The 27,715-nt window shown below is 44.7% G+C and overlaps 1 protein-coding gene across 2 annotated transcripts in view; it reads right to left on the reverse strand.

Annotated features, from left to right (window-relative positions):
• XPNPEP1 (X-prolyl aminopeptidase 1) overlaps positions 1-27,715 on the reverse strand; it is a 32,489-nt gene that overhangs the window by 806 nt on the left and 3,968 nt on the right. For both annotated transcript variants that reach the window (XM_064464116.1, XM_064464115.1), the window contains 18 exons: positions 27,314-27,444; positions 21,578-21,645; positions 19,717-19,817; positions 19,335-19,427; positions 18,253-18,396; positions 17,769-17,864; positions 15,378-15,459; positions 14,221-14,431; positions 10,547-10,636; positions 9,169-9,219; positions 7,962-8,020; positions 7,189-7,266; positions 6,591-6,662; positions 4,727-4,787; positions 3,832-3,901; positions 2,522-2,695; positions 1,588-1,664; positions 778-876 (listed from right to left, as the gene is read on the reverse strand). In XM_064464116.1, the coding sequence (XP_064320186.1) occupies positions 778-876; positions 1,588-1,664; positions 2,522-2,695; positions 3,832-3,901; positions 4,727-4,787; positions 6,591-6,662; positions 7,189-7,266; positions 7,962-8,020; positions 9,169-9,219; positions 10,547-10,636; positions 14,221-14,431; positions 15,378-15,459; positions 17,769-17,864; positions 18,253-18,396; positions 19,335-19,427; positions 19,717-19,817; positions 21,578-21,645; positions 27,314-27,430 (1,743 nt within the window). In that variant the 5' untranslated portion in view covers positions 27,431-27,444. The remainder of the gene's footprint in view (positions 1-777; positions 877-1,587; positions 1,665-2,521; positions 2,696-3,831; positions 3,902-4,726; positions 4,788-6,590; positions 6,663-7,188; positions 7,267-7,961; positions 8,021-9,168; positions 9,220-10,546; positions 10,637-14,220; positions 14,432-15,377; positions 15,460-17,768; positions 17,865-18,252; positions 18,397-19,334; positions 19,428-19,716; positions 19,818-21,577; positions 21,646-27,313; positions 27,445-27,715) is intronic.

Here is a 27,715-nt window from a genome sequence, read left to right on the forward strand (position 1 = left end):
ATCACTGCCTCCAGCAACTCAGAATAGCTACCTTGGCATGGCCTAGTGAACAGCTTTGCAAATTTGTAACTGAACAATGTAGTCCTGAGACACAAGCTGCCCTATTGATCTGAAAAGGTAACCTTCCGGTACTCTTCAGAGTCCTCTTCAGAAAAAGAAAATGCAAATAGGATTATAATTCAGAAGAGGAGAATGGGTTGAGGCAAAATAAAGAGCATGGTAGAAAAACACGATGAAATATGTCATGGTGACGGTAGTGGGAGATCTAAACAGAAAGTTTACAGTATGAAGCTATTTCAGAAATAAATGCTGCTGAACAGGTATCATTGATGTCTGCTCAGAGCCCATATGTGCTGCAGAACGTGTTGTGGCTGAATGGGATTGGTCACGAGTGGATACCAGCAACAACATGGACAGTCATTAGTTTAAGTCTCTGGAAAGATAGCATGATAGTCTGACAGAAGCAAATTCAGGCAGCAGTAGGAAAAGAGAATATAGTGGAAAATATCATATGAAGGGAACTACCAAAACAACATCAATGGAGGGGTCCTTGCTGCCTTTGTCAGAGAATAATTTAGATTGGAAGGACCTTTGGAGAGCTCGTCTATTCTACCCTCCCACTCAAAGCTGGATCAAGTTTAAATTTAAAGTCAGATTGCTCAGCATTGCTCTCTGGATCTATGAAATGGAACAGAGGCCAGTGGTTCTTGTAAACAGAACAGAACAAGCTGGTTCTAGTGCAAAGAAGGCAATGCAAACCTACTGTTTTTCACTTACCTCTTTTTGTGTCAGCAAATTAACATCAATCATTTTCGTCTGGATTGGAACCAGGGTTAAGGGTTCAAAAGTCAGGCTCCCTCTGTTTTTGAAATTGTACTGCAGCAGAAAGACAAACAGGGTTGTAAATTTTTAAAAATGGCTCTAGCCAGATCATGCTTACTCCTGGGTTCGTGTCATCACTACAGAACAACCCATGTAGCATTCAGATGAGGAGGTAGCAACTTTTCCTTAACAGTTCAAGCAAAGAATCTCAATATAAATCTCAGTTATTTCTTTCAATGGTCATTTTTTAAAGGCCATGTCCCAGGTCACAACTGGACAGGACTGCACAGGACTCAGCCTGATGACTACATGCCAAACTATAGTTTGCATTTCTAAAAGCATAACCCAGCCAGACTGGCAATTATAATGTCAAAATCTGTCTGTAGTTTTGTTTCTACTGCCACTGAGGACGCTCTATCAGAGAAGAAAATCCCAACTTGAGAAGATCAACCAATGCTACAGCAATGACTCCAAGGGGCTGAATAAAGATGCTTCTGGTCTTTAACATCCAGACAGAAAGCATTTCAAAACAACTCTCACATACACATTCCAACCTATTGAAATTCTGCAGAAGCAGAACTGTCTTCTGTGCCTCCATTAGCAAGGGAGACTTGGAATCAGTCTTCGCCAAAGCATGGTTTTGGAAACCAGGAGTCTTGAGTAGGATTCAACTGTCTGCAGCATGGTCCCACCTCAAGTTCCAGTACTTTAAGTTTTACAACCGATGAGTCACAGAGAAAGGTGCATCTCGAGCAGGTCATTCACCTTGGTTTCAGCAGGGATCACGAGAACAACATTTTCTATTCGGATCCCAAAGGACCCATCTTCATAATACCCAGGCTCTGCAGAAACAGACAGTAATTAACTAAGCCACATAGCTGCACTGTGCAAATACTTATTCCCTATGGCCAAACTTCCCCTCCATGGCTTTAGTCCACGGAAGTCACTAAGCAATCTTGACATCAGACATCCACAGAGGCAAATAAATTCCTGACTCTCCTTAATCCCCACAGAAGCCCCGAGCAAGGTGACAGCAACAGTTCTCAAAGAGAGGAGAAACAAGACAGACAGCCCTGAAGCTCAGAGAGTCTCCTTGCAAGTCAAGAGAGAGCACAGAGTACATGAGTTCCAAATACCAGAAACTCTGAAAATATTAATGTCTATGAAAGGCAGGTGGATAACCCCTTCCCCAAAACACTTATTTTAGACAGTGCTCCCCTGACTCCCTGAGAGGACTTTGCAGCCCTGAAGGAAGTAAGTCTCTCAGCAAACCCCAGCAGGCTGTTAATTTACCGCTGGAAGAATAAGGCGTGTAAAGATTTAAGACCTGCCTCAAATAGCCCATAGCAAAGACAGGATTAGCTCCTGAAAGCTTGGTGTCCACCTTGTACTGTAGCCAACTCTTCCACCTCAGAATGGAAGGCAGCATGCCAGAGCTGGGCTGGTCAGCAGCACAGCTCTGCTGAGGTTTGCACTGTAGAGAGCAGGCCTGCAGCACCTGACTGCAAAGATGCTGTATGGAAGGTAAAAGAGCTAAAATGAGGGTCTTTACCTAGAGAGCTTAAATGACAATTAAAATAAACTGAGGAGACAAGCCCAGAGCTTATGATCCCACCTTTCCTTTACTCCACTGTCAGATTTATCTGCATCTTGAAGAGTCCCTCCCCAGTAACCAGAGAGAATCACCAATGCTAAATACCATCAGAGACGATCATGCCAGCCTCCAAGGGTTCATCTGCAAAGGTTTTGTAGCTAATACCACAAGGACCCTCATGTACATTTAGGAAAGAGCCAACTCCATGTCCTGTCCCATGCAGGTAATCCAAACCACAGTCCCACAAGGCAGAGCGGGCAAAGGAATCTAGAAGGTGACCTGCAGACCAAGGGGAAGAGACAGACATGGAGAGAGAATTTGACCAAGTCAGGCTCCATCAGAGATGCTGATAATACACTGAAGGCTCAAACATGGAAAACCTGCAAAAAATAAACACAAACAAACAAACAAACCACCACGCCCTCAAAAAAGACTACCACCCACCAAAGAAAGGAAGTCATTGGATTGTTAGAAGTTACAGGGCAGATTTGGCAAGTCTGACATTCAAGCCCTTTCTCAACTAAAGAGCATGTTGTCCCCCTCCTCCTGTTAGACAGCCCTTCAGAAGATGGTCTGTAACAGAAACATTGCACTGCTGATTGCTCCACTATGGTTTTCAGGAAGGAATCCAGTGGTTAAATGTCCCACAGAGAATTCAGTACCTTTCTTAAGGGTAGCTGCACTAAGTGAACTCAAAGTAGAAGACCTTCCAGTTATATTTGCCTGGATGGCCAGTCATTTCAGATTGTTTCAACCAGAATGCAGAGAATTTCTGTTGCCTGCATGTGAACACCAAGCCTGTATGTCCAAGTTCAGACACCCTCCAGTTTCAGTTGGGGTTTCTCATAACACTTCACAGCTGCTTTTTCCTCACCTCCCCAAAAACGCAAACTGAAGAAAACTAAGAAGAGGCATCTTTGCGTAAAGTTTCTGATCAGGAAGAAAATAGTTCTGCAACAAATTCACCAGGGGTGAATATATGTCACAGCTTCTCCTGTGCAAAATCAAAACAGCTCCTTTGTGTGTCATTTTCCCATGCTGCTCACTGATAAAAGAGATTCCACATTAACTGGAAGATAATTAGCTGGTCCTTTTAAAGCTGGAAAGTAGTAGCTTTGGCAGGGCCATGAGTAAAGCATAAAGACAACCTCCAAGCACAGACTAATGAACATCACTGTCACCCTAGAACCAGAGCACTTCAGACCTTCCCCCTCCAAATTTTCAGCATTGGTTGATGCCAAGACAGAAGGCATCGGTAATCCAGAATCCAAAATGTTGCAATGGACACTAACACAGACAGTTACATGAACATCTGCCTAACATCTGACCTGTCAGCCATAATGTTGCTGTCAGACCACTTAATGGTTCTTCAGAGGTCATTGCTGTGGTCAAAACACTCCAAATCACCTACCTACCTTTGGTTCCATTTGGGAAGATGGCTGCGCTCACAGCTATATGGCCCTTCAGGACATAGGTGAAGCATTCCTGTCAAAGAAATGTGTGCCATAGGTTAACAGGGAGCAGCAAAACTTTGTCTTCCCCAAGAATGGAAAGAAAGACTGCATCTTGTAGAAAATTATGGAGGATCTGGAAAGACTTGCTCATGCTCTCCTATAGGTGGCAATGCCAAAGCAAGCCATGAGCAGAAGGTTTAAATTAATCTAAAGATCCTTCTCCGCTAATTATGGAGAGTGTGTCACAAAGTCAGACTGCAGGTTTAGCAGCAAGATTCACCTGACCTATATGGCTGATTTTCTTTGTGGCAGTAGTTTTACTTCCTGAGCATACCCTAAAGCGTATTTTCATCACTGAGTGAACTATAATGATGAAATTAGTTTTAATTAAAAAAGCAATTTAAAATAAACAAAATTACATTGCTGAATTTCCAACACAGACCTCAGATAAGTCTGAGACTGGTTTTTGATACGGTACACTAGACACAAACCACTACTGCAGTTTTGCATTAGACATTGAGCTTTGCACTAAATTAAACCCCCTTATTTCCCATGTTGGACAAGCCAGTAATATTTAACCTCAGCCTGCTGACTATATTATTTCTTAGAGAAGACGTGACTTTGAAGATGTGTGCATTTTAAGATAGAAAGGTGTCATTCTCTAAATCACTTAATTTATATTTTGGAAGTCTGACAGCCTCCTTTTCAGTCTTTATCAAAATGCTGTCACATATTAACAATAAATGATACTTGATAGAGCACTGTGACTATATTGCAATAGGTCACATTACTATTTTAAGTACCTCTAATAATAAGGGTCAGATCACAAACAAACCACACTGAGATGCCAACTCACCTTTTCATAGGCTGATGGTGTGCCAAAGTGCATTGTCCTGGTCACGTCTGTTGTACCATCTCTTCAGAGGTAAACAAAGATGCAGGAAGCAAAGGAATGGCAGAGAAATAAAGATCAAAGTGAGAATGCACAGAAAATCCAGTCACACTGCAGCAAACCTACCAAACTCATAATTGGGTAAAGTCATCTGCTCTGTGCTACGCAAGACTGATGATGTAACAGCTCCTCATCTCAAGAATTCCTGAACACACATGTCCCAAATGTAGCAATAATGATTTACAATTCAAAATGTTATCTTTCATCCATAAGCATCCCAAAGCTCTTTGCAAATTAGAAGCTAAACTGCTCATAAAAAATGATGCTAATTTGAGGTTTAGCAACTGATACCTGCCCATTGAGAACACAGCAGAGAAGGCCAAATTTAGTCTATTTCTATGGAAGATGATTCATTAGCAGCTTAAAAATATATAAATAAGTACAAATGACAGCTACTAGCTCAGAAGAAGGTAGGGTAAGGGGGTATAGAGTCCCTTTCATCCTGAAGGTGTCTTGTGCTAAGATTTCTAGAAGTTATCCAGCATTTGGATAGGAGTTAGTTTGAGATGTCACAAACTGGCTCTAAGTTCCTTCTACAAATATCAATTTGAGCCTGCTATCAAAAACACAGAGGCTCTTGAAATAATGAATTTCCTCTGAAACACTCACTCCTGTGCCTACACTCTTCCCTGGCACACAGGCCATGGACACAAAGGACTCACGGTTTAATTTCTCAGCAGGGACAAGCAGAGCACCCTTGTCACAATGTTGTTGTAAGTGCCATTGATGTCCAGCTTATATTGTATTCAAAGGGCTGCTTTTCATAGCTGCAGTAAGGAAACCATTACTCAAGCCATCAGAGGGGAGGAAAAAAAGATGTCCTTGTAAATATCTTACCAAAGGGTGTCTGTATGGTTCTTTTTCAAAGCTCTTCCTGATTGACCTAACAAAAAGGCATAGCTCTAAAGACAAAGCTCATCTCAAAGGAGCAGACAGGCCTGTCCTGCATTTTTCTGAACAAGCCACTTCTCATCTATTTACACTGGTTAAAATCACCCCTTCTTTCATTTTCCATAGAGTCAGATTTCCACAGTAAACAGCTGCAGAGATTGAGGCCACTGAATGGCACTGTCAAAACAGCACTGAGTGAGTCAACAGGCATGACGCCTTCCCAAAAACACACCTGAGACCCAAGTCACCACTGGGATGAGAAACCCTGCCTCTGAGTCTCTCTCTGGAAAGGCAGAGAACACCACAGGGCAGTGCTGTCCTGCTCCTTTGCCCCACCTTGTTCTGACCTCAACATCAGTCAAATCTGCCCACAGGGCAGACCTTGGCAGGGTAGGTGCCTCACTCAGCTGTGCAGGCTGCTGTGTAGGCAGCCCAAGGCTAAACCAGGGCAGTCAGGCCTGTTCCCTGCAGCTCTAACACCAATGAGCCAGGTGAGCAGAGCTGCAACAGACAGAAACATGCACCCCCAGCTACAGCACACCTACCATCCCACTGGTAATGTGACTTAGACAGGAACTGTACTTTTAGATCTCATCCCCTACCCCAGACAAGGCTTGCCAGCAGCCCTAGTCTGCTGTCCTAAGCCCAGCTCAGGGCCTCCTGTCACAGAGCAGTCACCCATTGACTGATGCACTTGGCTATATTCAGAATCCCAATAACTCCCTCCAGAGGGGATACAATAAGCAGGCTCTCTTTGAAATGGCACTGCACTCAAACCTACACATTGACATGCTTGCCACAGCACCTGTGAGCTGACCCTGTAGGTGGTCACAGGGAACAGAAAACGTAGTGGTTCAGCACCATTCATTCCACTCACTTGTACTGTGCTCCTGAGTCCAGGAGGTAGATCTCGTTCACAGACAGCGTTCTGTTGGTCTCAGGAACCGGCCTGTTCAGTTAAACACAAAGTTTTTTGTTTCACAGTTTTAAGGTCTCCAGCCCACGTCTGCAGTTCAGAAACCACATTAAGTGCAAGCTTGGATGTGTCGGCTCTGATTTCTCGTAGCAGTGATGGAAATCCCACACATGCTGATCCAGGGATCATACTGAGGACTGTATTTGTCTACAGTAAATAGCACTACAATACAGAGAATAGCTTTGTTGCTTCTAGCAAAAACCTCAACATCTGTTCCTGGACATATTTCAGAACAGTTTGCACTTCATACTCAACCTTCCCAGACTTCTACCCCCAAAATAACCCTTTTCTAGGCTCCCTGAGCAGATCAGCATCATAATACATGCATGCTGCCAGCAGAGAGAGATCTCTTACTATGTGTGGAAACTCAGGTGGAATAAAGCAAGATGACAATCACCACTAACTACATCTCCCTGGAGTACTCTGTTGTGACTCCCCAAAGAAGCTCATTCTAACTATGTTTGCTGAAGGATGAAAGGAGAAGCTGTGTTTCTCTTACTTGTAGTGAATGATGGCTCCATTTGGACCTGTGCTTGATATGGTAGCAAAACTCAATTCAACAAAGTCTTTCTGTTGGCTGAAAGAAAAGATTGCAATCACTAAAGCACAAGTGAGAGGAGCACACCAGGCACCTGGGGCACCTGGAGTGAGTGCCCCATCCCCAGTTTCACATCACCCCATCCCTCCCCTCAGATTTGAAAGCCATCTGGGCAAGCACACTTGGGTAGGAGAATTGTACAAACCAAAGCCCTACCCTCCCAACCGTGTAGAAACCTGCTTTCCACCTCTACCCTTTCCTTACAAGCAGAAAACTCACCACCCAGACCATCCAGGAAAGGGAGGTCCTGAACAATGTCTTCCTTGTTACTTATTTACTTAAGGCATTTTTAGAAGTCCTGTTGATGTACACATGGGAATATCTCTCAATACAAATGATGTTCATTTTCCATCAGAAGAGGAGGAAACCTAACTCTTACATCAACTCCTCTGTGGTGAAAAAGCAACTGTCTCATATTTAAGCATCCTAACCTGCGGCACTCCTCATTGCTTTCTCAAAAGGAAAGCAGATGGGATCCAGTGGGCTGGGACTTGTATCTCCCAAGAGACCCAATTCTTCCCCAACTCTTTCAAGTGTTCAAAGAAATCCTGTAGTAATAGTTTGTCCTCAGGTAAAATATATCTGCGAGTGAGGTGGATTTCTAAAGAATAAAATAAAAACAAATGATAAAAACACCACCCAGAAAACATCCTCACAGGGGAGTTACTTTTTACCTGCGAAACTCCTCTGCTTTGTCTGCAGCTATTATTTCTGTTACTGTTCCCTTTGGAACCTAGTGGACAAAGGCATAGGTTGAATTAGTACCTCGACAAGCAAAGAAAATGCTATATGCTTAAGCATGACGCCACTATGAAATCCAGTCCTGAAGTGGCGTCTTTCCATGTTTTCTGCCCTCATTCCTCAGTAATGACAAACACAAACCTAGTAATATTGTGCAGAGCATGTAAAAAGCAGGAAGCAGAGATGGTCACAGAAGGATTGCTGAACCCTGACTAGGGAGCAGTTAGTGCGGTATTAACTTCACTGAGATATGTACAGAGGCAACATCTCACAAGGCGTCATCTCTTCAGAGACAAGGTTACACTAAGCTTAAGCAGTTCTCTCCAACAGCCCATGGTATTAGCAGAATTTTTACGCTTTAAAATCAGAAATGGAAGCAGTTGCAGGAAAAACACAGGACGTTAAATTTTACTTTAGGCATTTGGTAAATTAAAACCTGTGACACAACTTCCCCAGGACTGGACAACAGGCAAAGGGGAGCAAGAGCTAGGTTTCATTACCCCTGAGGCAGACTTCCTGAGGTACTCAGGCATGTAAAAAGGCACCTTCTGGAAGTCACCAAACCATCTCCAGAGATAAAGTCAATGGACTCAGATATGCAGCAGCACAGAAGGAGCACAGCTTAGCAAGTTGCTGTGTAACACCTGGCACTCTGCACCTTCACTGGGTACTTCTAACCCAGAGAAAACACAAGTAATTTGTTTTTATCCCATTTTCACTGCACATGGGCATGACTGCACCTCTCCATTCCTAAATGTCAAATCTGTCCATGCTGCCAGACAACACTGATTATCATGAGAATACTTCCAAAGTATTGCACTAAACTGGATATTATTTCACGGTTTATACTACCAAGCCAGCACAAGAGAGTATTAACACTATATTAAGCCTGTTCAGGTAGTTTCTTACCCACTCTGGCTTTGGTCTGTGTAAAATGAATGGGAGAATGTTTTCCAAAAAATTCATGCAGCCTTGGATGAAAGCGTGATTAAAATTCCCAAAAAAACACAGATAAAACCCCAGCTGTTTCCCCTCTTTTAGCAAAGGCACTGGCACTATAAAGACTATCAAAAAGTTTATGCTAATGAAGAATTTTACATAGCAATAAAATCTCCAAATTAAAAAAAATTAATACACTACCTCTTTCTCCAGCCAGTTAAAGAGTTCACAAAGGGCAACAGCATCTTTAATCTATGTTAAAATAGGCACAAGAAAAGGGAATCGAGAAGAAAAAAAAATTATCAAACCTCAGCACAAACAGTTTTTGATGCAAAGGAATTTGACCTGCAAGTTTCAGAAACACAAACTAAGATATTATCTAAGAGGTCTTTCCAGGTTCTGCATCCTGTAATTAATTCAAGCACTGGAAATGTATCTGGACAATTAAATAAACATCAATAAAAGTTTACTGCTGGGAAGCATCTTATTGTGAAGAATTACCCACTACTCAGCAAACACTGGCTTTACCCCACACATGACTTTCAAGTCTCTTTTGTTTCAACGCACCAGATTTGTATATCAGATCGTGGAAGCTAACCACGCGACACATCTGGTGATGCGACAGGGGAACATGCGCTTCGGGCACAGGGTCACCGCCGAGTCTCTGTCACACAGCTCCTGGCTTCTCTCTTCCCTGATAAGCCCCATTTTTCTTCCTTTTTTTCTACATGCTTGCAGTATGCAAGGGCAAGAAGCAGGAGACAAGTGTACAAGAGCAAGGCACAATTTTGTCCTTGTGTGGCAGGTAACAAAGTGTCTCTGCTCAAGTATTTTTACTTTCCCTTAACTAACAGGGAAAGAAAAACATTGAAATAGAAAGCAGCAGTTCCCAAGAAGCTAGCAGAAAATATGAGACAAGTCCAGAATTGCCAGCCCTGCTTTAAGTGGCACATTTCTCCTGTTATGAAAACTGCTGCTTGCAAATTAACAGGAAATAAACAAGAGAAAACTTCAACCCCACCATGAACCTGCTTCACAGGCAGCTTCTTTGCTTGAAAATATGAAGCTTCCTGGGAAATCAGCCTCATTTCCAGTGCCATGATGATGACACAAAAACAGAGTGCTTTGAAGACACTGGCTGCTTCTGAATATCTTGGCCTGTGTTTTGCACCATGTGTTGATGAATATCTCTGTGTTCTTTAGTCTGTATTTATTCAAGTGATAACAATTTGAAGACTCCACTGAGAAAGACAACAGAACTAGCAACAGGTAAAGAACATCCCTTTGAGGGCCCATACTCTAAACAACACTTCTCAAGCCTGCATGGTCTTCCAACAGAGCAGGTTGGCTCCTCATGCTATTACAAATGTTCTTCACTCCAAGGGAATGCTAAACAAGCAAAAAAACCTGCTTCAACAGCAGTAAATGTCTGACAGAAAACCATTTTTATCCTGCCATCCAAATTCTTATTTGCTTTTTAATACAAAACATTAAAACTGAAATGAAAATGTAATTTCTTTCCCTAAATGTAAAGCAAACCTCTGGCCATGTGCAAGGAGGCTCTCAAGGCTTCACTTACATGTGCTCTTCTCATGCCTTCTGTTTCCGATGCATTCTTCACAGCTTTTGCAATGCAGATGGGGGTATATGGGGTGAGGTATCGGTAAGCCTGCAGTAGGACAGGGATTACTTGTAGATTAATCAGACTACATAATCCTACAGATTTAATAACTCAACCTGGCCACAATTTGTACTTCGACAGTCTCTCTCAACCTTCAGCACTGTGAGATACTCATTGCCCGTAGTCAGCTAAGTGCACTGTGGAATAAAGAGGAGAAACAGTCCCTGACTAAAGGAAGAAGAGCCACAGAGAAATCCAAGGAACTAAAGGGGCAACAGCTTGTCATGAAGCAGAGTGAAGATCTGGATATCCTAAATACCATATATATCAATGTCTGAGCCATGGATTTCCTGTTGCTGATGTACACTAAAGGCCCAGAGAAAACCGATGAGAAACACCAATCCCAGGGACTAAGGTGGAACTTAGGCTGCACAAACAAACCAAAATCACCTTGACTTGTTACCTGACTGTCCCCCTCAAGTAGCAGGGAGCAAAGATACCCAGCCCAAGTACCAATAACTGGAATTGAACCTGGCGGGGGGCCCTTCAAGGCTGTGGCTCCTCCAGCACTGAGCATCTCCTCTTCTAATCATCAGCAGCTCTGACAAACACATCAAAGCCCCAAGAAATATCAAAAGCTTTTGCAAAGCTGAGCTTTACATGCTGTCCACTTCTAAAAGGAGCTTACATCAGCAGTTTGAGAGAAAGCTTTCCTGTGCATGGATGGCATGGCCCTGCATTAAGAACTAGTAACCAATCCCTTACCACTGTGCACCTCCCCAAACATCAGCTGTCCTTAGATTAGCAGAAATGCTTGGCTGATTCTGAGCATGTCTTCAGAAATTCATCAACTGAAGTGACTTGCCCAAGCCTCATCACACCTGGCGTCAGAAGAAGGGACAAAAATGAAGTCTTGCCCCACAGTTCTCTGCTCTACCCATTATATATCAGCAGATGGGATGAGCATCTACACAAGCACAGCCCAAGCAATATGCTGGTTTCCTATTCTCAATGCACCAGCATACAAATAAACACCACTCAAATTCATGGGAAAGGCCTGGCAGACCCTCAGCAAAGGCCAATTTCACAAAAATCCTACAGGCTTACAGTTTCCAAATTCTTAAAAATAGCAAGACAGTTACACTATATTATGCAGAAACTAAAATACTGAAGAAGCCACAAGAAAGGCACAGAAGTCCTTTTATCAGAATCAGGACAAAACTTCCCAATAGTCAGATTCTTAGATGGGCTTGCCTTTTATAGATACTGGTAGGTTCTATTAATCTTCTGTGAAAAGCATATTTACCTGGAGCTGTAGGCAAATCTATAAATCTGTAGGCAGATCTGTGTTTAATAATGGACTGGATTTTTGCCAGTGTCAATATTTGGCTTTAGTGGAGACAGGCTTTAATGGAGACAGACAGTAGATGGACTTGCAGCGCTAGTGTTCTTCAAAGCACCCCAGGCCAGTTGCTCAGCTGGTGTAGAGTGGTGTAGAGACAGAGAAAAATGCCCAGCATGAGGAACTGGAAAACCTTTCACTCTTTCAGTGACTCTCTAAGTGGTTCTTAATCAAGACATTTCAGTCCTTCCTCTCCTGCTTTCGGTTGCACAATGCTCCCTGAGGCAGGGACTCTCCCATTGAGTACAGAGGGCACGTAGCACTGTAATGACTCAGTATCAGCCAAGACTTCCAGTGCTAATGGGGTAAATAATGTCACTACAATTCATTACATTCCTTAATCTAGGCCAGACCTGCTGTGCTTCTCCATATGGATGCTCTGCATAAATCATCTACAGCAACTTATCCAAACTGGGGTTAGTCCATTGACTCCAACTACAGCAAGGGGTATTCTACTCAAGTCAAAAGAGCAACGACAATTTATCCTGAATGCTCCATAGACTCTATGCTTTCTGCTACTCTGAATGAAAGAAATTGAGCAAAATGTCAGTATTCTGTATTAAGAGGCCATTTGCACGGAGAAATGGATTGACAGGTCAGATTTAACCCTGAGCAGCGGCAAAAAAAGGTCTGTCTTGCTCACGTACATGTCTTGCTGGTTTTAAAATAAAAAAAAAACACCACACAAGGCAAACTGCACATTCCCCTCAAGTCACTGCAAAGGCACAGAGAGCCACATCCCATATTAAAGGGATATGTTGAAAGCAACAAAACTTTCCAGACCTGTTTGGTTTTATCGTATGCCCCGATGTACCAATAGCAATGAAGCTATTAAGGTGAATCTCATCACTGAAGAAAAATAATGCATGGTTCCTGCTATTTTGGCCATGAGAGCTGGAGAGTTTATGCAGAGATTTGTGCTGGTAACAAACTGTGGCAGCCTGGGGAGACACGAACAGACCCTGCTCTTGGGATTTTGTCTTTCAGAATACACAAAGCTGAGGCCACCCTTAAAATTCCTGTGTACAGAAAAAGCCTTCAGGCCCCATGAGTTAGCTCTGTTGTCACTGGTACGGCTGTATTATACACACACCTGCAGCATGTGAAACAGGCAGGAGATATCTGCCTGCCTGGTGGAGACAGAAACCTGGTGGTGGGTGAACACAGACTTGCGGCCAAACACTTTTTACAATTTAGTTCTTCCTTCAGTGACCCCTTCATCCGAGCCCTGCGATTCTCAGGCAGGAAGCCCGGACTCTTTAGTAACCCAGCACAGACACAGATTCTGTTCAGCGGGTCCGGTCTTCCAAGGCAACATCTGGAAAAAACCCACTGGACCCTGACTCCCAGCCATATTTACTCACAGTACCTGTTAGGTACTAGATATCTAGCTCTGTAAAGTGGATGGCATTCCAGAGAATGTGATCTCTAGCAAACAAGAGATATACACAAGATGCATGGAAACTGGCATATTTGTCCATAGTTGCTGCTGTGTCCTTCCCCAAGTATCTCCTTTCATGACTACTGTAATATGGACTGCAGGACTCCCAGACAGGCAAGTTCAAGTACAAGGGTAAGATATAGGAAGTACAGATGTACCAAAATTATTCTGATGCTACAATTGTCCCTCAGCAGATGCACTCACTGCATAGACAACCAGTGCCTGCAGCTTATCTGTGTCCTCACAAGGTTCCCTGCTGCAACAACTCTGTTGCCCTGTCCCTCTTGTCTTCGGTACAAGATGTCACATATTGACTGATATCCCCAAGCCACTGAAATAAATAAGGGGAACCATCTTCAGACACTCAGCTCAGTGCCCCCTCCAATGCCCCCTCCCAAAAGTCCTGCTCAACTTTCTTGCTTCTGCTTCTGCAAGCTTCCAGCTCTTACTGCTGGTCCACATAAGGCTGATGCTCCAGCCATGGACAGAATGACCCAAGTTCACCCTACCCCCTCTCTCCCTCGTCTCTCTCACTGTACTTGTTTTATCTTAAGCTGACAATTCTTTGGGTAAATCGGCTTAGTGAGTTGGAAGGGCAGGTCCAGCAAGAGCAACCCCAGGATTAACAAACCCTCAATACCTCAGCATGGCTGGATCCCTTCTGCACAAGCTCCAGCCTGCATCATGCTTTGTAGAGGGGAAGCTGAGACCAGCTGCCCTCATTAACACCGTTCCTGACCACGCTGAGCAGAGAGGAGAAAAGTATTTTCCCTTGCAAGGGCCACTAACCTTGGGAATGGCCTCAGTCAGAGCATAGCTGGCTTTGTCACTGAGCCACACTCTCTCCTTGGGTGAGAGGCCTGCACCAACAGCCTGCAGCTCTGACAGGATAGATCCGTAGGGCATCACCTGGATTTTAAACTCAGGCTCCACGGTGCAGTCGAGCTGTAAGTGCTCCCTCACAGCTGGGTCCATCATCCGGTCACCATCGATGAAGAGCCTGAGAAACAATTCAGACAGAGTAGATAGGTGGGACCACATCTGACAGTAGTTGGAGTAAAGGAGGGAAGGAGAAACCATTCTGGTGACATTTCAGGGAGAAAGGAGTTTGTTAATTATGCACTATACTTTGTTCTATATTGTTTTAACCACTGGCCTTCACACTGCTTAAATCCTGCTTTGAAATTAAGATGTACCACTCAGCTGAGAGGAAAGGAGCTGATCGCATTTTTGTTTCTATGACACTCAGAATGGCTGTATCCCATCACTGTGCTTCAAGCAGGAGAGACTAACAGAGGTAAATAATGGGCATTCTCTAATTTTTAAGGGTAACATCTGGAAATGGAAAAGCTACTCTTGTTTTAAGTACCCCATTGTTCTGGCTTTCACTGAATTGGAAAGTTCAGCTCAACCTTCACATACAACCTGTACTCACCCAGCCAGGTTTTACCTCAGATGCATCTAGCTAGCAGCTTGGAGATGCCTCTAAAAGACTTGTGTTTGCTGAGGCTCATTACACGGGGCAGTCACAGAAAAGAAGCCTTCTGTCATAAGCCAGCCTTGAAACTTTTCTACACAGTCCCTGCAGTTTTGAAGTGACTCATCAATTACATTAGAGAAAAGTTTTCCAATGTCCAGGCCAGTGTTGACTGTTACCCACATTTCACCGAAGGGCCCTCCATGTTATCTCAAGGTGACAGAGGGGTGAGCCATCATGCCCAAGGTCACCCAGCAAGTCAGCCGAGGTGCTGAGGAGCACAGCAGAGTTCTTGGCTGCCTCTCTAGCTCTGATCAGGGAGGAGAGTAATTAACACTGAAGACAAAAGTGCTCAGAAAGGACATTAAAGCGCCTGAGCGTAGGCATTTTCAAAAGCCAAATACTTTGCTAGAACAGCTTTCGCACAAAAAAATGCATCTTGGGGGACAGAAGAGGGGAATACAAGCACCTGATTGTGTTCATTCCTATGACGGCGTATGCAAAAAACACAGGATTGTACTCAACATCAGAGCCTCGGAGGTTGAAAAGCCCTGGAAAATAAGAACGCCAAGAATCACAGTCCTGGTTCATCTTTTGTAACATTGGAGAAAGCCAAAAATAATCTCAGCAAAACACAGTCAAGCAATGAGTCGTCACTGGTGCAGGCCATGGGTCCAGCTCCCACCCAGCTGTCCCACATCCTGCTGCTTTTCCAGCAATCCTAAGGTTTTGCCAGGAGATGGCACCAGAACTGCAGTTTAGACACTCCCATTGGGCAAGGAAATTGGGGTTTAACTTCTAAAGGAGGGCTGGCTTGGAAGAAGGCAGGTACATGCAAAAAAGACAAGGACACATTAAAACAAAAAAAAAAGGTAGCGTTTGCTCTTTCTGGTCTGTGCAATGCAGTAAAAGCTCACTTTTCAACAGCCAGTAGGCTTCAAAGTTACAAGTTATCATTTAATTACAATCCTTTTGATAGTTGAGGGAAGAGGGAGACACAATAAGCAAGTCCAAAACACTCCGAAAAGGCCTCTCATTTGGGTGCTTCCAACATCTCAGATTCAGACTGCATAGTCTTTGAGTTTTTTTCACACAGATTTTATCCTGTACAACTGCAGGCAAAATCAAGAGGGGAAGTAGATGTTCAGCATCTCTAAACTCCTGATTTTAGGGTCAAATAAAAACCCCAGGGTATCCAATTAGCTGAAATGAGTTATTCAAGGCAATAAGGCCAGCCAGCAGGACAGCTGGGAAAAGAACCAAGATGTCCTAAATCACAACCCAGCACTGTATTCATCGAACTGTGCAAATTCCGCCTCAAAAGTAAAAATAGAGTTTGATTCTCCCCAGGGAAGGAGTAGGTCACTTGAAAGCAGGAAAAAGCCACAAAGAACTCTTTACTGCATGGGTACAAACTTCCTCGCTCAGCCGACTCCAGTGCAATAATCATAGAATCACAGAATCATTAAGGTTGGAAAAGACCTCTAAGATCAAGTCCAACTGTCAAAGATGGCAACAGCCTCCTCTGTGGCTCTCTTTCTGTCCCCAGAAACTTGTCTGGATTTAATACAGTGAATTGAATTAGATAAAATTAAAGACAACTTCTTCTACTTCCCCCTTTAGGATAGAAAAATCAACAAGGCACCCAGCAACAGGCTTCTCTCACAACCTCCTCTGGTCCATCTTAAACCCTTTGATTCATAACCAAGCTTGGCTTTGCTGGAGACATTTCATCTGAAACCACCTCAGGGCACCAATTTATCATTAATTTAATTGGAGATGTGCCCGAAAAGGTGAGACACACCATCTCTCCTCATGCAGGCCTCCCCAGGGAAGAGTCATATTCACCACTCTCAGAAGTACTACTTTCATGAAACAAGCTCTTTCCTCAGTGTCCCAGATCCAGAAGAGCCCACAGACCTCAGTAAGCTGGCTTCTCCTGGCACCAGAGACATTGTGCTGGCAGTGCTGGAGCTAGGAACACACCGCCTTCATTTCTACCTTTTCAAATCAGTCACGGGGCACAGGCATTAGCTGTACTCACACCCTGCCAGCGCTACGTTCCCACTGCACCAGTCTGCGCACTGGTGATTTCTGCACAAAGCCTACACAGCACTAGTAACAACAGTCCCAGGGAAACCACTGATGTTTCTGGCCATTCTCCCTTCCTACACACTGGGCTGGGAGCCAGGGTGTGGAGACCTAGTCATCCTGGGGCCCCAAACACAGAGGGGACTCTCTAGTGGGACCCTGAGTTGAAATGATCTGGAAATGTAAGTTGAGCCCTGACTTATTTGTTTTAACCAAAGCATTTGCCAAACACTGGAGAGGTAGAGACTGACTTAAAAAGTCGTGACAATCAGGAAGATTACTGTGAATGCCGTGTACCCAACCCTTGCCTTATGTATACAAAGCCACATGTTGCATTGCTTTGTTTATAGTCCAGCCTCCACAGGAGAAAATAGTCTCCATCTTCCCATAGGGTGAGGCAGCATCAGGATATTTTACAGCCAGAAAATCTCACAGGTCTTATTTTTTTCCCTTCAAATTGCCTCAGGCTTTACATATAACCTTCCTTTCCCTTTGCCTGGCTGTTTTCAAAGGTGGTGATTTGCTGCATTTCCTGGGCCAAAAACATACTCAGGAACTGCACTGGTGTAATAAGGCACTGTACAGAAATACAGGCTCACTGTTTGTGACCTGTTATCACCACTGATAACAGCTGATACAAGTTAATTGACCCCTAACAAACATGTTGGCTGTCATAAGTGCCTCTCACCCTGGCAGGGTTCTTCCTTTCAGAGGCAGGAAGGATATTTATTCTGTAGGAAGAACTGAGAAAGGAGATGCAAAGACTTACATGCTACTTCATCCAAGGCTGTTACCACAAACCACAGGACTTTCCTCTCAGCCATTTTTGAACGGAGGGCTACAATTTTGTCTCTCCAGCTGACCCCTGCAAAGCACAATATGAAAAGCTAATCACCAACTTTACTGGGGATGATGATGTAAACACAGACCAACGCACTAGATTTCGGAGGTACCCAAAACACACTGTGGTTGTGCTCCTCAATCCTTTCTAGTAACTGATACGAACTATCTCAAATGAGCAGCCCTCCATACATCCATGGATTTGTTTTGAAGTTATCTAGCCTCTAGAAAATGGTTATTTGAAGTTTTGAGGACAAAGGGATCATTAGCTGAGGTCCGATCACCTTCTTGACCCATTCATAGTGGAACATAATGTGCTGCAGTAGTGTCTTTCTCACTACTTTGTAAGACGAAAGCAAAGGGGCATAGGGCAGTAGAAACAGTCCCTGCCTACTGAGAGTTAAGCTTCTCACCTGTGTAACTCAGGTCAAGAGTGATGAGAGGCTTGCAGGGGCGCTGAGGACAGTCTGTCCAGATTGTATCAATCAGGTTTTCATTGACAGGCACGAGGTCATGGCCAGCACTTCTCAAGGCTTTGGACATCCTCTTCCACTGGTCTTCCAAAGGGAAAAGAATCAAGAGTGATGGCTTTAAAGAACACACACTGGTTGAACAATGGCCCCATTCACAGGGACCAAACTCAAGAATCTGAGTCTCCTCATCTCCTTCCAGCCTCCCCTTGTTCCCATTCCCTTAAAAAAAAAAAGCAAAAGCTTTTGCTATTACAGTTCCACAAATGCAGCCACTACAGCCAGCAGCAGGTACCGAACCTCACAGCCTGAAGCATCATGCTTGAGCTGAATAAGAACTGCTTCAGCTGGGAGACAGTCACTGGAAGAAGCCACATCAGAGGCTGCCATGAGTGTCCTCTACCCTAGTGCAGAACCATGCTAGATCTAAGCTAGACGAGAGATGAGATGGGCTTCTACACAGACACAAGACTGATCCTAGGCCCATCTGAACCAAGAAAATGTCTCCCCTTGCCTCCAGTGACCTTTGGACTGGGCCCCATGTTCTGAATCATGAGTAGATGGATACTCATTCACCTGATATAAATGGTACCTCTCCAGGAATGTGCTTTCTACAGGGAAAGCTGCAGAGACGCCAAGACCACCAAGCAGGAGTAGCACTGTGAGTTTTGTCTGGGTGTTCCGGCTTGCATGCTGGGCAAGGCATTCCGCAACTTTGTACTGAAGTGCCCATCACAAGCCACAGCACAGACAAAATCAGGACTCATGCTTTTCAAGTAAGGTCACTGCAAGCCCAGAGAGTAGTTCTCATCTCTCCTGTTTTGGAATCAAGGCACTGCTGTGGAGCTCTTTTGATACAGGCCTAAAACCAAAACCCAACCTGTTTTGCGTAACAGTTTAGCCCACTACTTCATCTGGGCTGAAACACGCTTAGCTACATGCGATCACACAATAGCTTAGCCAGAGAAGCAAGGAAGCAAAATCTAGTTGCCCAGCCCAGAGTTATAAAATAAAGTAAAACCAACCAGCTGGAATAATGAAAGGGTCCACTCCCACCTTCGAGCCTTCTGGCAGGACACTCACTAGCCAATCCTCCTGAGTCGGTGTATCTTTCAGACCTCCATGGATTTGGAAAAAAAAAAGGTCAAAGAAAGTAATACAAAAGCATTCCCGCACAACCCAAAAAGTCCAAGCTAACACATCAGATACATCTACTAATGAATGTCTAGATCCATGGGTAATAGTTACAGGACACTAAAGCAGGAGCAGCAGTGCATCCAAGATGTCACTAAGTCCCTGCACAATGGGGTATCCCTACAACCCAAGCTGCAACATGTGTGAAGTGACCAAATAGCCTGTGATTGTTTTCTGTTTATCAGTGGACCAATATCCCAGCCTCCTGCATACCCATTTTCATGAGTATCCAGTTGTTATCCATTTGATGTGCAGCTTGCAGGAAGTAACGTCCATCTGTCCACATGGCTGCATGCTGTTCAGTTACTATGGCAGTACCTAGGTAGGAAGGCACAAGAATGCAGTGATTTAGAGGTGGGCAGCCAGCATGCAGAGTAACAGACAGCAGGGGGAGTGTTTGAAATGCACCCCAACTCCCCAAAAGGCAGCTCTGCTCAATGTTCAAAAGTTAGCCCTGTTTCAGTGGAGATGCTCACAGTTTCCCCTGCACTACAACCTTCCAAATCCTATCAGAGACAGTATGCACAAAGATGCAGCTTAATGAATTGCCTCAGATGAATTCAACTTAAGCATATCTCAGCCAGTCAGTGGACCTGGGTAAATGAGGCTTTCCAAACCTCTGTACCAGAGCCTGTGGTCTCCACTTGGCTGTTGTCACAGTAACACATACTGTACATCCCCGAATCCATCCCATCTTCTTAAAGAGAGGAAGCCTGGGCTCTGGCCGTCCACAAGAAGCAGCCATCACTAGGCTAGCAGACGTGGGTATCACTCACAGCTGTCAGCTGGATCCCTTTCCTAAATGTTACAGCTCTAGCAGAGATGGCTGAACAGGAAGTACAAACATAAATTTCTACTGGTTTCAGTGTCTGTCCCACTCCAGACTCCAGAAGAAAGTGTGCAAGCAGACAGCTGAGGAGTATTGGCATCTCAGCAAGGCACTCTAGCTGCCTTGCCCTTGGTGATTAAAAAAAAACAACACAAAAAACCCAAAAAAACAAACAAAACCACAAAAAAACCCATGACACAAACAGAAACTAAATCCAAGTATTCTGAGTATCTGCGTCTTGAACATACTCTCCGTCACCAGAAACTGAAGCCCAGATTAGCAGAGTAGTTTCCAAATATGAATTCACTGCATTCTACCAAACTCCCCCAGCGCAAACCCCATTTTAATCTGCTTCAGCCTGAAAAGATCAAGGAAGAAACACAAGGTAAGCCCCTGTGTGAAACCTCACTGATTCACTGAGGACTAGGCTGGGCACACAGACCTTCCTAAGAAGGGCCCAAAATAGAAAGGAAGGTTAGGAAGGGGCAGTGCAGAAGGCATGAAATTAATACAGGATTCATGTTACCCATCAACAGCAGTCCTCAGCCTTGGATTTCTCACCTTCCACATGAGGACCCAGAGTAGCTCATAGGAACTGAAGACTATATCCCCCAAACACATAGGTAGCAGTATTTATTAAACCGACTTACAGTTGGGGGCGGGGGGGGAAGACCTCAATAGACTAAAGTGACTTTCCAACAATCACACAGCAGAGTAAGTTGCAGAGCTTAGGGTACAGCTGGGGTAAAAACTAGGTCTCTTGAAACACAGACCTATCCTACAGCCAAGAAAACATCCTGTCTCGGCAAGATAAGCAAACTTTTCCACAGCATTCAGTTTCCAAATGCAGTGTTTCTGGCCCTGGCTCTGTTTAAACAGAAAGGCTAGCTAAAGTCCATCTACTATTCACCCAGCCCAAAGGGGCAATGAAAAAATCTGTTCGTACTGGCTGCACATCAAAAGAAGTGACTGTAGGTTACAAGCACCACATTAAAGAGTTAACAGGATTTTACTTTACAAGAGGTTCATTCAGGGGTCAAACATTTTCTGAAAACTTGTTATTGCGCTGATATTACATAATTCCAGCTGGTAGCCAAGACATAAGTCTGCAGATGCTTCAATGTGAAGAAAACAGTCCAAATAAGCTGGATAGGCATCCTTCTCCATGCTGCCTCTATGCCATGAATGAGACCATTTCTTTACAGGGGAATTATGTACATTTGCAAGAACCCAAATTCTGGAAAGGTACCTGCAGAGCCATCAAATCCAGAGATGAATGCCCGTCTGCAATCACAGGGTGCAATGTACTCGCTCTAGAAAACAAAAGAGGCAGCAATTATTTATAGCAGCAGGGGAAAAAAAAAATCAGCTGATGACAAATACTTTGATAAGCTTTTTCTCCTAAAGGACGCCACAGAGAGAACGAAATGAGTTAAAAAATCCTGGGCTCTACTCCACTGGAACATTTAATCATCTGTGATTATATTGTATTTATGTCCAACTGGGTTGCTGGCTTTTCTTTTAAGCTGTAGCACTTTTCTCCCACAAACGTCTGTAAACACTGAAGGGCTTCAGAGTTTGCAGATGTTTATTTCACACTCAGCATCCCCTTTGGGCAACAAACAAATGCTGCCTTTGAAGCTGCAATGTGAAAGGAAGAGAAACCAGAAGCACCCCTTGATCTTGGAGACCAGAGTAATCACTGCATAAAATCTGTAAAATTCACTATCTCCAGTGAAGTCCCCTCACTGGCATTTATAAGAACTCCTTTAAGACTTTCTTTTCCACAACAATGATATTGAAAGAAAATCATCAATGTGGTAAACTGTAAAAACTTTAACCCTTAGGATCTTTCATAATTAGATGCTGATCCTCTCACTTCTTTGCCTACTCAAAACAACTACACCAGAAACCACCAGACCATGGTTTGGTGGGCAAGACGGAATCAAAGACTACTCTTCCATCCTCATCCCAAACCCATCACAGCCTGTGTTCGTGGTCATCTCTGTTGGCAGCCTTACAGAAGAGCCTGAGAATGCACAGATACCCGACATCCACAGGAGCTGCCAAAATTTAAAAAGCAACTGTATCTTGAAATGGCTCACACACCATTTTTATGGGATCCCACTCTGGCAAGTTCGGAGGTCAGAACTGCTGAGTAGGCCTGTTAATTAGCTAGCGCAAGTCAGCAAATCAGCTTAATCCAGGCTGATAGCACCGATGTTGAGCTGCAAAACCCCTGGATTTGTACCTTACAAATGGTCTGAAACCAAAGTCTGCTCCTCTGCCCATAAAGTTCCTCTGCATCCAGCTGTGCTGTGGCAACAGAAACCTTTTGGGGACTGAGCTGTGAAATCACAGCTGGATTCTCAGGTGGTTTAAGTTCCTACTGTGATAGATACTGCATTTCCCTGTCTCTGGTCAGGGCTATTTTTAATCATCTGATTGTTAGAAAATACTCCCTCCAAATCTGTTACTCTTCACTGTTCTAAAGAAGGCAGAGGGTTCAAAGCATAGGAGTGAGAGAGAAGCACAAATCGCAGCACCTGGGACCAACTCTTTATTTCTGCTCCCAGTCACGCCACAGTCAAAACCCCTCCAGAACAGCTATGTCTCTCCCCTCCTGGGAGACACCCTAGGCAGCAGCTACCAGCCATTCACCACTTCTGTTTGTAAACTGAGCCTTGGGACAGCAAAACCCATGGCCCAAAAGAAGATCTGGCTGAGTAGCTTTTGTTTCTGATTGCTAGGGAAGATTCCTGGGATATGCTCCCAAGAAATCCTCTTTTTTATCCAACCACTAATGAAAGCTGGCAGAAATGGGGCAGTTATTGAGGCCACAGGTGCCCTCATCTCTGAGCCAATCCAATTCCCTGTGGCTCTTCCTTCCAGCCCCACAGACCCGTGACATACACTCAGCAGCTGTGGGAAGGAGAGGGGTCAGGATACCCACCTCAGGAAGGGATGACTGCCCTCTGCACACCTCTAGCTGATGGGGTGGATCTGCCTCAGCCTACCTCAGTACCACCATCACCACTAACTCCCTTTAAAATAATGATGGAGGTATCAGCAGACAGAGAGGACAGTGTCATTCAGGGAACAGAATTAAGCGCCCATTTCCCCAGCTGCCTGTCTCACAGCAGCATGACAGAACATGAAGGCAGAGCGATGCTGGACCTGAGGAGGATTCCCCATTTCAACCTTTCCTAACAACTATTCAGCCTGTTGACTGCTAGACTCCCCCTCTCCTACACTTCTCAGCTCAAAGCTGGGACACCATCTCCCAGGGTCTGACACCTAAAGGGGATGCTGGAAATTTCCCATTGTGGATCATATCACTAAGTACATCTCAGATCAGACCAGTGCTTTCTCTTCCCTTTCTCTTGACCAACACAGCAGAGGCTACAGGCTAGTCTGCTTGTGCAGACAGGCAATCTTACATTCATAGGAAGGGTTAACACTGAGCTAGTTACATTAACAGCACAGAACAGTGCAATGGATTAAAACAATTAAGAAAAAAAAACCTAAAAGAAAAAAAAAGGAGTCTATCAGTTTTAGATCTGGTAAAAGCTGACCTAAATTAACAAAGACCTTGACTGCGTGGGAAATACCTCATGCTGCCCCATTCACAGACAAATCCAGGGAATGTTTTAAGAGTTTACAATGAGGTAGACGGGCTTTAAAAGGGAGTATAAGGGATCTGGAGGGGAAGATGGTTCATTCATCTGTCAGTCTGACTTCTTGCACACCCACCTGTTCTGTTCCATGCAGCAACCCCCACTGTGCAAAGATGAGCCCATGTTCTGCACGAGCTAAAATTACAAGGGGAACACCTGCGTACGCCACACAAAGTACAGGCCACAGCACAGTTAGAACAAGGTATTTCCCTGGGGCTTGTCTTGCAGCTCTGATGGCCTTCAACCTGGCCTTTCATGTCTGTTTTCCACACCTGTCAGTTCTTGACACGCAGACAAAACTGGGGGCTGTACCATAGAAACCCTCAGCTATGTCAAGAATAACCCCAAAAAATCAGTGGTGCTTATCACCAGAGCCTGCACAGTTGGGCCATTAACATGTTAAAGCTTATTCTATCCTAATAACAACCAAGATCAGCAATGAAAAATGCAGCTTGCTGCCCTGAGAGCTATGACACTGATGCCATTAAAGAACAAACACTGCTGTGTACTTGGAGGGAGGTTGGTATTCACTGCCAAAAACCTAACTACATTGGTAAGATCTGGAACAGGTCAGTGCAACCTGTGCACAAGCCGTCTCTTGCTTTATAACTCCACTGGTTCCCCAGCTCAAAACAAGTGCGTGTCAGAGGAGCCAGCCCTGAGCAGAAGACAGCATCTCTGCCAGCCCAAACATAGGGCTCTGAGCCGGGCAGGTGTTTCCTTGGTGTGGAAGACCAGCCAGATCTGACCAGATTTGTTTTTACTGAGTCAAAGCCTGGAGGTGGAAGCCAACCCCAGTTAAGCTGTGACTGGCTCCAAACCCAAGCTCTAATCCAAACATCATTACCTCCCATTAAGAAGAATGGTCCTCCAATCTCTGAATATTCCCGTATGGGAGAACTCTAGATTCAATGTAAACTGGGTGACTCAACATGAAAATGGATCCTGCATGTACCACTGCAACACCCTAGAAGCTCAGACAGGCATTTTTAACTGAACCACGAAGGACTTAGGTGCCTCATTCCCAAAAGCATGGCATTTCACCCCTTCACGAGTCTTTGCTACCTCCAGCCACAAGATCCACCCAGCACTCATGAAAGGAAGCGGAGCTTTTTATGTGGTACTCAGCTCACTTTTGGCTGGGACTGCCCTCCTTTCTCATCAGCCTCTGGACCACCCAGATCCCCAAGGAAACAGTTTGTTTCTTCTGACTTCTTATTACCAGCATCAAAAGTCTCAAAAATCAAAGCAGCCAACATCCAGGGCTGGCTGCGAGAGCCCCAAATCCAAGGTATTAGCAGCCCTGGTTAAGCCAGAGTCAGAGCCAGCTGTGTTTGAGAAGCTCTGCAAGTGTTTCAGCTCCTTATACAACTAAGCATGGAAAGCAAAGGATATAACTGGTGGCAAGCCTCCTGGTGGCAAGCCTCCTGGCCTTGGCAGGAAAACCAATAATAAAAGCAACACAGAGCTCAGAGTTCAAACATTCCTAGTGTTAAAAAGAGAAATTAGGCAGCAAGTTGCAGCATCGGGGTGTATCAACACAGCCCAATCCAGGGGTTCCTTTGCAACCTAGAAGGGAATAAAGTTCCCCCCAATCTAAACCCTGTGTCAACACTACAGGAGGGAAAGCCCTCTTTGCTGACAAGTTCTTTGATGTGGAAGCCAGGACAGCCTCAGGAACAGCTGAGAGAGGCAAGGACAGCAATAAGTAATTTGGGCTGTGGGGAGGAAATGGCTCAAGCCACCAAAAGCTCGGTTATCATTAAAATGAAGTCTTCTGAGTCATGGAGGGACTGTCTAAGAGCAACATCTGACTGCAGGGCTGTAGAGTTCTGATTTGCGTACAGGAAACAAACCCTTGCTTGGAACGTGGGGAAGCTGCCAATCTCAGCTCATGCAATTTACCTGGAATCAGTAAGCCTGTTACGGGATCAACAGGTTTCCACCAATGCCTAAAACTGCACCAATTCCCCAATGTCACAGACAAAATCCTGCACTAACTAGTCAGGAGGCGCCAGAATCAGCAGCTTTTAGTAATCGTTTCCATTCAGATAGATTTGCTTTGCAGAGAAACCTGACCAACTCGCCCGGCAGGAAATAGCAACATGGGGTTCTCTGCTCAACTGCACTCTGTCAAGTAAAAGAAAGCAACAGAAAAACCCAGAAGTCCTGAGGGTCACATTCTTCAACTCACATGACAGCATTTAATGTCTAGTGAAATGAAACCGGAGTTATATATGGACAGAGGCAGCTTGAGGCAGGAATGCAGCAGACAATAGCAGCTGCAGAAAACGCCTTCCCTCTACCTGCCCAAGTTTGGATCTCCCTAAGAGGAAACACGATGCTGCACATACGGTCCCAGGGCACAGGCAAGTCTGGACCCAGCTGAGCCCAGTGCCAAGTCAAGGGCAAAGGTTCCGATTCAGTTGTACTTCGCTCTCGTGCACCCTGGGGTAAAAGGGAGCTTTGGGTGTGAGCCAGGAAAGCTTCAGGTCTTCTATTTCCTGAAAATGGCTGAGGAGTGAAAAACCCTTGGCAGTTCTTGGGTCTCCTAACAGAGCAAACAGAAAAGTGAAACTAGCATATGAGCAGGCAGGGGAGGTAAAAGGCAGTTCAGCAGTTTAAGATGTCACGGACTACAAAAATCTTAATGGTGGAAGGAGCACAGAACACAGCTACCACCATGGGTTATCACCCTGCGCCCATACTTCCCTCCTGTCTTTAATGCACAGAACAAGCTGCTTGCAGAGCAGCAGAGAACGGTAAGTATCGTCGTGGCCTGTTCCTTCCCTGCCTTTCCAAAGGCCCCTCTGTGTGGCATCTGAAGGGCTTTAGCATAAGGCAGCAAATTCTAGCAAGAACTGGATCTTGCAAAGGGGAAGCTCTGCAACTAATCCTTCACCACCTCACTTAAGAGTATGTGTTGATCAGGAGGTGCTAATGGGGAAACTAAAGCCCAGTTAATGCCTTTTCCTCCCCGGGTAAATCCATTCTTCCCAACAGCCAGGATGGGGACAGCAAGTGCTCTGGCAAGCCTCCTTTTTTGCAGTGTGAGCTCCCTGGAGACGGTCTGAGGAGAAGCTGCTGGTGGAACATCCACGCTGATTTGTTACAGGAACATAAAAACCTCAGTCTCCTGAACAGACTCCAGAAACTTTTTCCAACATGATGTTTCTCAGGTTACCCAGGCTTTTATGCTAGAACCATTAAAGAGAGTGAATGAAGGATGATTTTAGTTATCCCTGGCTTTTATTTTTTGCAGGGAAAGGAAGTGCAATCATTCCCATAATCCATCCATCCATACCTGGTGGGCATCTCCAGAGGGTACTATGTAGGCTTGGATAGGCTCCTGGACATACTTGGGACTCTTCATCACCTGCCGCAGTTGCTTCAGCAGCTCTGTTGTAATTTTGGGACTCATCTTCCTACCTGCAACTAAAACAAAGCACAAAACTTCAGAGCTTCTCCAGGCATCCCAGGCCACTAATTCACACAGGCTGAAGGCCATCACCACTGGAAACTCCCCGAGGACAATTGTGCCAATGTCACCCCCCTCAGCCCAAGATTTTTCCTGCCTTGTCTCTTCAGTCACGTTCCTTGAGAATGAGGGATCATGTTGAGGCCAGAGGGTCAAAGATGGTCTATCCTGTAAAGGACCTTTCCCACCTGGTGAAGAACTGGCATGCCCAGTGGTGATACGCACAAG

This window comes from Phalacrocorax carbo, chromosome 12 (genome assembly GCF_963921805.1).
Source record: "Phalacrocorax carbo chromosome 12, bPhaCar2.1, whole genome shotgun sequence".
Lineage (NCBI taxonomy): Eukaryota > Metazoa > Chordata > Aves > Suliformes > Phalacrocoracidae > Phalacrocorax > Phalacrocorax carbo.